This window comes from Vipera ursinii (assembly GCF_947247035.1).
Source record: "Vipera ursinii genome assembly, chromosome: 2".
Classification (NCBI taxonomy): Eukaryota; Metazoa; Chordata; class Lepidosauria; order Squamata; family Viperidae; genus Vipera; species Vipera ursinii.
The window spans coordinates 36,355,454-36,369,871 of NC_139513.1; the positions used below are offsets into that span (position 1 = coordinate 36,355,454).

The 14,418-nt window shown below is 39.8% G+C and overlaps 1 protein-coding gene across 1 annotated transcript in view; it reads right to left on the bottom strand.

Moving 5' to 3' along the window:
• SUCLG2 (succinate-CoA ligase GDP-forming subunit beta) overlaps positions 1-14,418 on the bottom strand; it is a 254,905-nt gene that overhangs the window by 81,619 nt on the left and 158,868 nt on the right. The window contains exons 8-9 of the mRNA XM_083355183.1: positions 7,927-8,088; positions 3,543-3,685 (exon numbers count right to left, since the gene is read on the bottom strand). Of these exons, the coding sequence (XP_083211309.1) occupies positions 3,543-3,685; positions 7,927-8,088 (305 nt within the window). The remainder of the gene's footprint in view (positions 1-3,542; positions 3,686-7,926; positions 8,089-14,418) is intronic.

Here is a 14,418-nt window from a genome sequence, read left to right on the forward strand (position 1 = left end):
TCCTGGGCCTTCTTGGTCCCCATTCTAGTACCTTTCTGCAAAAAGGGAGCTTGGAGACAAGTCAGAAAGAACCCAACAGTGTTGGGTTCAATGGTGTATTCCTCAGAAGGGATATACTGTTGCCTTCATCAAGCCAGGCACAACAGCCCCTCACTTTTATTGTATTGCTTATGTTACTTCTAAGGGAGGCGGTGGCTCAGGACGCTGAGCTTGTCGATCAGAAGGTCGGCAGTTTGGCGGGTCGAATCCCGAGTGCCGCATAACAGAGTGAGCGCCTGTTACTCGTCCCAGCTTCTGCCAACCTAGCAGTTCAAAAGCACGTAAAAATGCAAGTAGAAAAATAGGGACCACTCCGGTGGGAAGGTAACAGTGTTCCGTGCACCTTTGGCGTCTAGTCATGCCGTCCACATGACCACGGAGTCGTCCTCGGACAAGCGCTGGCTCTTCGGCTTTGAAACGGAGATGAGCACTGGCCCCTAGAGTTAGAAACGACTAGCACGCATGTGCGGGGGAACCTTTACCTTTACGTTACTTCTAACACAAAGCACAAATATCCTAGAACTGTCACATTCAGACTTAAAGGAAGAGGAGAGGACAGCATTTAAATAAATGATATGTGGGGATATGTGTGTTGTACGTCATGGAAAAGATCTGGAAAAAAACCCCTGAAGGTCAGGAACCAGATTTTAAAGCATGTCAAATACCTTTCCAGCCATTCTATTCAAATAGGTTTTGGGGGGGAGGGGCTTAAATTATATGGCAGGATAAGCTACTGTTCAGAAAAGGAAATGTGACATTCTTCCAAAACTCTGATAGACTGATTGCTTGCAATACATCCATGAAAATCCCCAATTCAATATTTATCCTTTCAAACTGAGGGAGGGAAGGAGGAAGAGACAGAGGCGAAAAGAGAGATGGGGGAGAGAGAGAGAGAGGAAAGAGAGAGGGGGGAAGGAAGAAGAGGAGGGAGGGAAGGAGAGAAAAAAGAAAAAGCTATCTCAGATGGCTTGTTGGCATGAACCAATCAACCCAGCCATAGCAGTGCCAAAAGGGTAGAAGCTAAAATCAGTCATGAGGAAGGACCAAGGGACTAGCAGTTGGAAAGCACTTCATTTGGAAAGAACCGGCGGGAGAATAACAGGGAACAATAGCTGGAGTACAGAGAACACAGTGAAAAGAATGAGAATTAATGATTTTTTAAAGGATGGCAATAATTTCTTTACGATTTGAACTCCGCAACGTACAAACCTACAGGCACCCGAATGGTACCTGCGTGTCAGGACCTGACATTCCTATTAGCAAAGCACCCAAAGGCAAACACAGCTTTTAGCAGGCCAATTTTTGGGGGGTGGGTGGGGGGTGGGGGAGGCAGGCAGGGAGGAAACATACCTTGTGTAGGGGGAAAGTTTAGGGAAGACGCATTTGAAAAGAGCAGCAGAGTGCAGGCAGGAACAGGAGCCAAGGCCATTTAAAGAAAAATGGAACAAAGGAACAAAGAGGTAAGGGGACAAATTTATTTATTTATTTTATTTATTTAATTAAATTTCTATATCAGGGGACCAAAGTGTTTCTCTGGTGTTCAAGAAACAAGATAAATATTTTGCAGACATCAAGAGGGCAAGCGAGCAATATTAAATAAAACAGATCAAAGAAACAATGAAATAAGGAGCAGATAAAAGAAGGATCCAACAAAATCGAGACAGAAGGGTTTTTTTAGTTTTTTTTTAAAAAAGGATCAACGTAAGCAGATATTCCAATAAACCAGCCCTGTCAATCATTTGTCAAGCCAGCCGGATGTGTTGAACTGCAATAACCATAATCCACAACCAGCAAAGTTAACAGGTGTGGAAGTGATAATCCAGTATATTTGGATAGTGTCTGATCAGAAACCCTGTCATCAAGTCCTAATTCCAAAAGTTTCCTGAGACTTACCACTAAAATCAAGAGAACATCCATCTGCTGTGAACATCCAAACCAAAGAAACTGAACTAAACTGGCTGCTGCTGTTCTACAATTTAATATCCAACCTTTCTTTGGATACATTTATCCAGAAAAATGGGTACTCCTTCATCCATAGGAGGTGATTTTATACAGCTGAAAAATGTATGAAAGCATATATATTTCCTGCTAGCATTGTATCTTAATGAGACGGATGGAGCTGATCAGAATAATAATAATCTGGCAGATTATGCAATGAAACAATAACACTAATAACAGAGAAGGAAACAACAGATAGCAAATGACACCTATGCAAAGAAGAAATAAAAAGCAGAAGACCACCTAGTTACCTGCTGCAAAAGGAACACACAGATGCTTGGAGAACACTTAGAACTCTAAACAACTTGTATATTCTAATGCTGAATTCTTAAGGCCAGAATTTCTGTTGTTAAACGAGGCAACTGTTAAGTAATTTGCACCCAATTTAATGGCCTTCCTTGCCACGGTTGTTAAGTGTATCACTGCAGTTGTTAAGTGAATTGCGCGGTCATTAAATGAATCCAGCTCCCCCTTATTGACTTTACTTTCCAGAAGCTGGTTAGGAAGGTCGCAAACGGTGATCACATAACACTGGGATGCTACAACTGTTGCAAATAAATGCCAGTTGCCAAGCATCCAAAGTTTGATCACCTGACTGTGAGGGACACCGCTAAGTGAGAGGACCGGTTGTAAGTCGCTTTTTTCTGTGCCATGATAACTTTGAACAGTCACTAAACGAATGGCTGCAAGTTGGGGGCTGCCTGTGGATCAAGATTGCTTAGGTCTATCTCAGAGGTCCTCAACCTTTTGGGCACCAGGGACCAGTTCTGTGGAGAAAGGTTTTTCCGCAGACCGAAGAGTGCATGGTTTTGTGTGCTGCCTGCATCCCATGGGTGGGGCTTTGCTTGTTTGTGCGGACCGGATGCTGGCATGCTGTGGCCCGGTACTGGTCTACGGACAGGGGGTTGGAGATCCCTGGTCTATCTGACTTTTTTTTGCTCATTTGAACTGTTGAGATTTTAGAATGAAACCAGCAGATGAGAAGCTACCGTAAACTGGATCGAGGAGATGAGACTTGTAGCTATTACATCTTCAGAAGGAACAGCAAAATTGTCACAGTTTCACACTTTACATTTTTAGGGTACATTTATGGATTTAGAAAAACAATACAGGTAGCCCTTGACATTTAACAGTTTCTTTAGTGACCGCTTGAAGTTACGACAACACTGAAAAAAGTGATTTATGACCGATTTTCACACTTACAACCCCATGGTTATGTGATCAAAATTCAGACACTTTGGCAACTGACTCGCATTTATGACGGTTGCAGTGTCCCAGAGTCATGTGATCCCCTTTTGTAACCTTCGGACAAGCAAAAACATTGGAGTGATTCACTCAGCAACTGTGGCAAGAAAGATCGCCAAAAGGGGGCAAAACCCACTGAACGAATGTCTCACTCAGCAACAGAAATTTTGGTGTCGGTTGTGGTTGTAAGTCGAGGACCACCAATTTACAGCGATATGTATTAAGAAATCTTCTGTCAAAAGGTGTTTTTTTTCTTTTACCTTGGGATCTGCAGTGAGCAATTTGAATGCTTGATACACTTGTGCTTCTTTCACACCTCCGCCAAGATCCAGGAAGTTGGCAGGCTTCCCACCATTAAGGGAAATTATATCACAGGTTGCCATTGCAAGTCCAGCACCATTTACTGTAATTAAAGAGAATTAAATTGCTGGGGGTTTTTTTACAAGATGAAATATGAACACGTGCAAATGTAGATCCAAGGTGCCAAAACCAAAAGAGAAAGAGAGACAGAAGATAAAAGAAAAAGATCAGAAGAAGGAACAGATGGAGAAAAAAAATAAACCTATGGAAAATTGGACATTTGCTTCCAGGTCCTATTACTCTCATTCAAGGTGTCTCAATTTACTGAGTTATTTTTAAAAAGGGGGAGGGCCCACAGAAACACTGAATGAATAAGCCACAGCATCAGCAAGCAAAATACCAAATACAGGTAGTTCTCGACTCACAACAGCTTGTTTGGTGACCGTCCGAAGTAACAACGGCACTGAACATAGTGACTTATGATCATTTTTCACACTTATGTCCATCACAGCATGGTCAGGTGATTTACATATATTTTTTTATTAAATTTTTATAGTAACAAATTCTTAATATTTTATTAGCAACGCATTGTCTGGGTTCCAAAATGTAACTTACTAATGCATGTTAAATTCCTTTCTCTCCACCTCATTTTTTTTCTAGTCATTGATAAAAAGTATCCCATGTTCTAAAGTATACTGAGTCTTCTTTCTCTTTCATTTCTGCACAATCTATAATTTTTTTTGACTAACTCTTGGTAATTCTGCATTTTTCCAACATTGAGCGAATACAATTCTTGCTGCAGTTAATACATGTAATATTAAATATACACATTCTTTCTCATAATTTTCTACAATTATACCTAACAAAAATAATTCTGGCTTAAAATCTATATGTTTTTTTTAAATAATTTTCTCTAAACATATTTCTATATGCTTGACCAAAATCTTTTGGCTTTAGGGCATGTCCACCAAAGATGATAGTATGTGCCTGGTTTTTGTCTACATTTTCAACACTTTATTGATTGATTTATTTTATTTATTTTTGGGACTTATATGCTGCCGTATCTCCCAAAGGACTCAGGGCGGCTAACAACAATAAAAACAACAATACAAAAGTTAAAAGAAATTAAATAAACAGCCCCAATAAATAAGTTAAACTAAACAATTAAAAATTAAAAAACATTTTTAAAAACCCTGTCGTCAGTCCAGGTCAGCCTGATGAAAAAGGAGTTTTAAGGCTGCGGCGAAAGGACCGGAGATCTGGGGCCATCCAGAGCTCATGGGGGAGTTGGTTCCACAGGGCTGGCGCTCCCACAGAGAAGGCCCTCCCCCTGGGGGTCGCCAGCTGACATTGTCTGGCCGACGGCAGCCTGAGGAGGCCCTCTCTGTGTGAGCGCACTGGGCAATGGGAAGTTGTTCCCGGCAGCAGACGGTCCTGCAAATATCCCGGGCCTAGGCCATGTAGGGCTTTAAAGGTAAGTACCAGCACCTTAAATCTTGCTGGACATATTTTTAAACAGGTGATTTACATTCGGATGCTTGACAACTGACTTATATTTATGACAGTTGCCATGTCCTGGAGCCATGTGATCCTCTCTTGCGACCTCCTGACAGGAAAAATCAATTGGGAAAGTCAGATTCACTTAACAACCATGTTGCTAATTTAACAACTGCAGTGATTCACTTAACAGATATGGAAAGGAAAGTCATAAAATGGGGCAAAACTCACTTAACAAATTTCTCACTTAGCAACATAAATTTTGAGCACAATTGTGATCGTAAGCTAAGGACTACCTTTACTGCCAATGTATACTTCAATATATATAATATATACCATCTAATATGTATGACACATTTGTTTTATTAACATGAACAAAACATAATCAAATTTGTAATGAAACATAATAAAATCAATAGATAGATAATTTTGCCAAAATCCAAATGACAAAGTAGGAAAATTCCATTGGGATAAAGGAATTATGAACTCCCAAGTTAAATTGCAATCCTGGGATTCCCACTAAAGGATAAACATGCCGTGAAAGATGTGCCATTTTTTTGTTGTTTATAATAGAAATACCACAGGAGCTCACATTAGGATCTAGGTTACATAAACATATATTCACACAACTCAGCTTCCAGTCATGGGAAGCAAAAAACAGAATTGGGAAAATATTGTATGCGGGGGGAAAAAGTGTAATTTCATTCCTAATATCATGCTATGACAAAATGAAAACAGACACATGTGATTGTTTTGAAGAGAGAAATGATGTGGAAAATTCTGAAGTTGTTTATATATAGTATCAGAAACTCAAGTAGCTCTTCTGCAGGAAATTCCAGAGCAGTCTGCTGCCATGAAGATCCAATATATATAAATAATCAGAAATATCCCACTTACAAAGTTTGGTGAATCTCAGCCATCAGCGATAATGCATTCTTTTATAGCTTCAGATTATAGTTCATAAGCAATACAGAAACTTAAATTCTGTATCATTTTATCTAAGTGGTTGCTTAATGTAAAAAAAAACCAAAAGTAGTATCAATATTTTTTTTACCCTGGAAAGCAATCTCTTTCAGAAAAAGAATTATGTGAATGAAGATTTGAACTTCTGTAGTGATTGCCTTGGTATTATTATACAAAAGAAAAACAGAAGCCTTCTGAAAACAGCCAAACCATTCTGAAAAATTTCCTGGATACTTTTTTCTGTATGTTTTTGTTGCTTTTTATTTATGTGGATTTTTTTTGAAATTGGGTTCACTGTCCAGAGTCACTTTGTAAGATGGGTGGTTATATAAAAGAAATTCAATAAAAAAAATACTGTACAAAATATAGATCTTTTCAGATAGCTTATAATGCAGGTAGTCCTTAACTTAAAGGTAAAGGTAAAGGTTCCCCCGCACATGCGTGCTAGTCGTTTCCGACTGTAGGGGCCGGTGCTCATCTCCGTTTCAAAGCCGAAGAGCCAGCGCTTTTCCGAGGACGTCTCCGTGGTCATGTGGCCGGCATGACTAGGCTCCAAAGGCGCACGGAACGCTGTTACCTTCCCACCGGAGTGGTCCCTATTTTTCTACTTGCATTTTTACGTGCTGTCGAACTGCTAGGTTGGCAGAAGCTGGGACGAGTAACAGGCGCTCACTCTGTTACGTGGCACTCGGGATTCGACCCGCCAAACTGCCGACTTTCTGATCGTCAAGCTCAGCGTCCTAACCCACTGAGCCACCACGTCCCTTTTAGTCCTTAACTTACCACAGTTCATTTAGTGTCCGTTCAAAGTTACAATGGCACTGAAAAAAGGGACTTGGACCATTTTTCAGTGGCAACTTTTGAACATCCCCATGATCATGTGATCAAAATTCAGATGCTTGGCAACTGATTCCTACTTATGATCGTTGCTGTGTCCCAAGGTCATGTGACCTCCTTTTGCAACCTTCTGACAAGCAAAGTGAATGGGGAAGCGAGATCCACTTAACTAACTTATCAACTGCAGTGATTCACTTATCAACTGTGGCAAGGAAAGTCGTGAAACAGGACAAGACTCACTTAAGAAATGTCTCACTTTACACTTAACAACAGAAATTTTGGACTCAGTTGTGGTTGTATAAGGATAGGTTCATACCCTGGGCTCATACCGTGTTAGCACACTCTGGCTCATGAGCCAATTAGAGAGCCAATTTAAGCTAACAGTTAAGGTGCTGCCTAGAAACCAGGAGATTAAAAGTTCTAGTCCTGCTTTAGACATGAAAGCCAGTTGGGCAAATTTGGGCCCGACACTCTCTCTGCCAGACCAACCTACCTCACAGGGTTATTGCGTGGGAACAACCCGAAGGAGGAAGAAGGGAGAATTATGTAGGTTCAATGCCTTCAGATATTTATAAAAAAATAATAAAAGGTGGAAGGAAGGAAGGAAGGAAGGAAGGAAGGAAGGAAGGAAGGAAGGAAGGAAGGAAGGAAGGAAGGAAGGAAGGAAGGAAGGAATTCCACAATACAATTGCTGATGGTAACTGTGGTGTTCATAGAGCTAATGCACCAGTGGGATTAATCTAGGTGCAGATTAAGGATTAAAAACAGTACTGTAGTCTACAATTCTTTATGCAAAACAGGAAATTTAGGCATGACAATTAACAAGTGCCCATAGCAGAATTGTTGCTTTCTTTTCATGAAGGTCTTTCTCCCTAGAAAACCAATACTTTTTCATGTTTTGAAAACAACCCTTTACTTCTAAGGTGTTTGTCATTAGTGTCTGTAGAGACGTTTGATCCAATTCTGTTTAGATGTGTGATGTTAGGCATACAGTATAGTTTTTCAGACCAGACCAGGAAGAAATAGCAATAGGATGATTTTGCTCACCAAAACAGGCAATGTTTCCATCCAGACCTATGTACTTTAAGTCGTAATGGGCAGCTTCATTTTCTATTGCTTCATTCTCAGATTTGTCATCCATGGCAAATATGGTTTTTTGCCTGAACTCAGCATTGTCATCAAAATTTATCTTGGCGTCAAAGCATACCACTAAATGGAAAAGGAAATAAAATGGAAAGGAAAACAGAATTAGAATTCCACCTCAGATTTTAGGGGCTTACAAAAGCAGTTATCAAAAAGCAATTTGCCACAAATCTACTTGGTGTGAAAGATTTTTTTTTTATGATAACTCCATGTTGCCTTTATTTCACTCTGAATATATAAATGGGATAGGTTCAAGTTGTCCTAGATAGATAGATAGATAGATAGATAGATAGATAGATAGATAGATAGATAGATAGATAGATAGATAGATAGATAGATAGATAGATTAGATAGATAGATAGATAGATAGATAGATAGATAGATAGATAGATAGATAGATAGATAGATAGATAGATAGATAGATAGATAGATAGATAACCTTTACTGTCATTTTTTACTGTGGGCACAATGGCACACATTAAAAATGAAATTTAGTTGCTTGCTCTCAAATTGTACACATACATAACAAACATTTAAACATGCTATATGCAACATGCATGTAAACCTGCACCCTTACATATAAGTAACATATAAATATTAATCACGGTCCATCTTGAATACATAACAGAAGGAGGAAGCTTTAGAGTTCACAAGGTTAATATTGTATGGAACAAAAACTGTGATTGAATCAGGATGTTGTGCTTCAGATACCACAGATGGGTGCAAGATGTGTAAAATCTGTTACATCTCACCACCCACTGTCAGATGTGAAATCAGGGCATCCGTAGAGGGTTAGATCTGACCAATGTTCAGGTTGACACAGGCATGTTCCTTCTTTCCAGTTCTTTCCAATCAGCCCTACTTGTAAATTTTTGAGATTGTCTCCCTATAGAGAGAACTATGATGGTGCTATACTAGTGGTCAGAACTGTAAATAATGCTAGACTGTTCAACGGGCAGCATTCTCCTTGTAATAAATCTACGTCTACTACAGGTTTAGTGCGAAGATAAAATAGTTAAACAGTGGAATAGCACAATAGAGAAATGGCTTAACACTGAAATAACATAATGGCTTTGTCACAAGGGCTTTGTGGATTCACAGGCTCTGATCCATCCCATAGCAAACAAAACATCTTCTGTAATTTTGTTTTAATTAACACAGCAGAGCAAAACAAGTTTCATTTTCAAGCAGTGTTTCATTTCCAGTTCAGTTAAAAAGCCAAATTCCTGTCTCTGGTCCCTCTTGTCTTTCTTATTGATGAAGAGCCAAGAGGCAACAATAAAATCATAGAGCAAAGTAAGCTCAGCAGAGACTAGGCAGATGTATGGTTGCCAAGCATTTCTAGGCTTCTTACATCTCTACTAGCAAAGAAAAGATTCCCAGTTTGCGAAAAGTCCACCTTGTTAATGTCTGCAGTCCAGTATTGGCTAAATTAGAGAATTACTACTTCAACATTTTTATTCCTCTTTCCTACTTTGAGATAAGTAAGAGAGTTAATTCCACTGGCTGCAATACTCTTTGCTAAGGTTGTCAAGTCTCTTTTCCCTCTCTGGCAGAATGCTGTAGCCCACTGGCACCAAAGGATTTCCTAATATGAATCCTTAACTGCTTATATGATTCAATCTGAAATGCCTGTGCAGGGAATCTAATTTTAAACAGAATTTAAAAAGCAACATTTTTTTTTAAAAAAGTAGCAAATAATAGAACCACACTACTGTTGTGATTCAGGGTCAGCCTGTGGGTTCGGGAGTTGGGTCGGATGACTCAGAGGAGGAGGAGGGGGGTGTTGAAGAGCTTGCTGAGGGGGTTGAAGATCTTGCTGATGAGAGCCCTCAGCCAGGCCCCTCCCACCTGGTCACGACGGAGACCCAGCTGTGTGAGCCTGACAGTGTGGATGAAGATGACCCACAGCTGGCCCTGTTCAAGGATGCCCGACGCAGGAGGCAGTCAATCAGGAGTAAACAGAGGAAGGCAATGGGGCACCTCGGAAGGAGGCAGAGAGAAGCCACGCCCTGAACTGTATAAAAGGGGAATGCGTGGGAGGGCTGGTTTGCTGAAGGCAACCGCTTGATTAGTTCCTGTTTCATAGCTCCTGTTTCATGGTTGGTGTCTTGTTTTGCTCTATTTTATCTTAATAAATTTGGCAGGCTTAATTCCAGCCTCTTGCCGTTTGTAAAGGGGTTGTCCCTGCCTTTTCTGCAGGGCCGGTAGCAGGCTGGTACAGAACAACTACTATGCAATATCCAGATCTTACCAAGAGGGCTAAATTAATGCACTATATAAGAACAATATAAACAAACAGAAGGGGCTTCATAGGAAGACACTGAAGATAGATGGCAAGATGAAGGAACCACTTACACGTGGTAGATCGGGGGGGAAAAGTTTGACATCTAACTAAGTATCACTGCTGATGCCTTCTTCCTCTTTCCTTACTTAATGTTAACTTGTTTTTGGTTTTTTTCCCCCCAAAAATTAGCACTGCAGATAGCTAATCATTCAGAATCCCCATATATCTGCAAAAAGACAAAGCGGACCTTATGTGACATCATCACACAAGGCATCATTTTGACATCACTCTGTGAACTCTGCTGTGGGAGAAAAGCTCCTACAGTATTGTATAGAATTCAGGGGTAGGCAACCTTGGCTCTTTTATGACTCATGGACTTCAACTTCCAGAATTCCTGAGCCAGCACGGCTGGCTCAGGAATTCTGGGAGTTGAGGTTTACCTACCCCTGGTTATAGATAAAAGGTTGCCTACCCCTGGTTATAGATAAAACTGGATGTATTCACTTTGCCAACTGCAAAAGTGAGGTGTCCTCTACTCTCAACACTAGGGTTCCAATCCATATGATAGTTGCCATTACTCCTTAATGAAGACGGTACATGCCAGCCGTGTCTTTAAATTAGTATAATTTTTCAGGAACCTACAGGATCGTCTGCTACCAGGGACGACTTCCCATCGCCCAGTGCGCTCACACAGAGAGGGCCTCCTCAGGGTGACGTTGGCCAGACAATGTCGGCTGGCGACCCCCAGGGGGAGGGCCTTCTCTGTGGGAGCACCAGCCCTTTGGAACCAACTCCCCCTTGAGCTTCGGATGGCCCCGGACCTCCGGTCCTTTCGCCGCGACCTCAAAACTTTTTTCTTCCATCAGGCTGACCTGGATTGACGATGGGTTTTTAAATATGTTTTAATTTTTAATTTTTTAACTGTGTAGTTAATCTATTTTGGGGCTGTTATTTAATTCTTTTTTAATTTTTGTATTGTTGTTTTTTATTGTTGTTAGCCGCCCTGAGTCCTTCGGGAGATAGGGCGGCATATAAGTCCCAAAAATAAATAAAATAAATAAATAACTAAGTCTTTACATGGAGGAAAGTAGCATAGACAATGCATAAACGTCCATCTTTCAGTTTCTAGCCTTATGTCTGGATTGCAGAATTTATTCATTTGTTGATTGTTGTTGTTTTTTTTAAAAAAACTCGCTACAATCCTGTGACACTTGGCAGTATGGAAAAGAAAAAGTGCCACATACTAGGCTAATTTTTAATTTGTTAACGAACATTTCATTATCTTTGAGAGGTGTGGCCCTCAAAATGTTGAACTGATTATAGGCTAATGAGCTATTAAAATGCACAAATTCTTCTTCCTCCTCCCCAAATTAAAGAATTAATCCTAAATTTATATCAACAGCATAATCTTATCAGCAGCAGCCAGTGGCAAGACGCTACATAATGATACACATATAATATATCTTCTTTTACTAACCAACATAATTATTTCTTCTATATATATATCCAGAATGCCATAGGGAGCTTTCAAAGTTGGAAAAAAGTGAGGAGTGATAAATTTTATATATTTTTATCATTAATAATTTGTCCAATAATTCAGCTTAACTTGATTATTTTACATAATAGTCATAAAACAAGTACACTTCATCATGGTCATATTTCAATTTTTTGACTTATTGTATTCTATTACACTAAATTATTTAAATTATTCTCTTCTCCTGCGCTAAATTATTCTGAAATAATTTTATGCCATTTGTTTTTTTTAAATAACTTTGTTTCATTCTGCTGTCTAAAAGAACCGTTTCTTAAAATAGCAAGAACATCTTGATTGCATTATTGAAGAACTGTCTTTTAACACTGTTGTCAAATAAGACACAGTATTATTTTAAAATCCAAAATAGTCTACATAGTTTACTAAAATGGATGTTTATTGGATGTACCCCTAAAATAATAATCAAAAAGCCTAGGCAAATTATGCTATTTGCTCCCCAATTATGCAAACTACACAGTGGTCATTGCTGTTTTAGGTAAAGGTAAAGGTTCCCCCGCACATGCGTGCTAGTCATTTCCAACTCTAGGGCCGGTGCTCATCTCCGTTTTAAAGCCGAAGAGCCAGCGCTTGTCTGAGGATGTCTCCGTGGTCATGTGGCCGGCATCACTAGAGGCCAAAGGCGCACAGAATGCTGTTACCTTCCCACCGTAGTGGTCCTTATTTTTCTACTTGCATTTTTACGTGCTTTCGAACTGCTAGGTTGGCAGAAGCTGGGACGAGTAACAGGTGCTCACTCTGTTACGCGGCACTCGGGATTCGACCCGCCAAACTGCCAACCTTCTGATCGACAAGCTCAGCATCCTAACCCACTGAACCACCGTGTCCCTCTTATTGCTGTTTTAAAACAGTACAATTTAGAAAGAAGATTGTTGCTTAGCCAGCCTTCAACAAAACTTCATGGTTGTATCTGTATATCCGCCCTTATTCTATAAAGGTGGCTTCGGTAGGCAGAAATAAATCCTGGTTTCTGAAGAACAAGACTGTACAATCTCAGTAAAATCATGTACAAACACTTGAGAGGCTGGGAAAAATAGTAATTTTGGAAGGAAAGTGGCATCCAAGCAAAGAAACTGTTTTGTTCATATGGAATGTAAGAAAAGGAGAATTTCTCTAAAGCAGTGCTTTTCAAACCAGAGTAAAACACCACCAATTTGGGTAAAAGTAGTTTTTCTTTGGGTAACAACTCAGCACCCAGTCACAACAAGAACACTTAAATAAGGACTTTCTGCTAAGCAGTTTCAAATAATGAATGAAAAGTTTTGGGAAGCTTTACTCTAAAGACCATATAGCGCTGTCCCTGGGAGCTCTTCAAGAACCTTTTGCTCAGTAAGAGAAAGTGAACAGCCAGGAGTTCATAGGGGTCAGTATTAACATCGATAGAAAAAAAAAGCGGCTTAAGATGGGAACTGGTAGAGATTCCAGTGGATAGAAAAAAAAAGTGAAGGGAAAAAAAGAAGAAAGTTGTTTTAAATGGAAATGAAAGGCCGATAATGGGTGGAGATTTTTCTGACTCATTTGAGTGCCCAAAGTAGGTGGATTGATCTGATACAGATAGTCCTTGAGTTACAATCATTCATTTAGTGAATGTCTGAAGTTACAACGGCAAGTTATGAGTGAAATAAAATGACTTATGATCAGTTTTCACTTGATGGTCCCCATCGCATCCCCATGGTCACATGATCAAAATTCGGGCACTTGGCAACTGTCCCAGGGTCCTGTGACCACCATTTGCAGCCTTCCCAGCTGGCTTCTGACAAGCAAAGTCAATGGGAGAAAGCAGATTCACTTAATAACGTCATGATTCACTTAACAGCTGTGACGATTTGCTTAACAACTGCGGCAAAAATAGATTGTAAAATGGGACCCAAATCACTTCACAACTTTCTTGCTTAGCAATGGAAATTTTGAGGTTGGCTGTGGTCATAAGGTGAAGACTACCTGTATCACCAAATATTGAATTGTTTTTCCAAATACCGGAAAGGATTTCTATTTATTTGTTGTATAATCCCCTCTCCCATATTCCTGAGCAGTTATGGAATAGAATTCTCCAAGCTGTAGGATGGAAGGAATCAAGATTAAATAGAAGACTTGTTCCAGATGAATAGAACGTAATCAGGATGACTTGGGAGACGGAACTCCTCTCAATAGGAGAAAATAAAGCATAGAATGAAGTGTGCATGCTGAGGTCATCAAGAGATGTGTGAAAGAACTCAGCCCATTGAGATGTCTAAGAATGAGACTATTGAGATGTCTTCAATGTTCACACCAAAATTTGGGTCACCAGGAAAACAGATTAATATAGATATAGCAGAGGTGCTTGGTCCCTATCAAAGGATTGTATGATGATGTCAAAGGAGACAAAATGAATGCATTTGCTGGAGCCTCACCAAGCTGCATCACATGCATGGAGAACAGAGCTTCTAAAAAATAACTTTGTAAATATCATCCAAAGGGGAAACTTGATTAACTCAAACATGAAAGCAGCTATGAAAGTTGTTCTAGTTTCAAGTAGGATAGTTTATAAACGTCTTCCATAAATAAATAACCACTAAGAAAA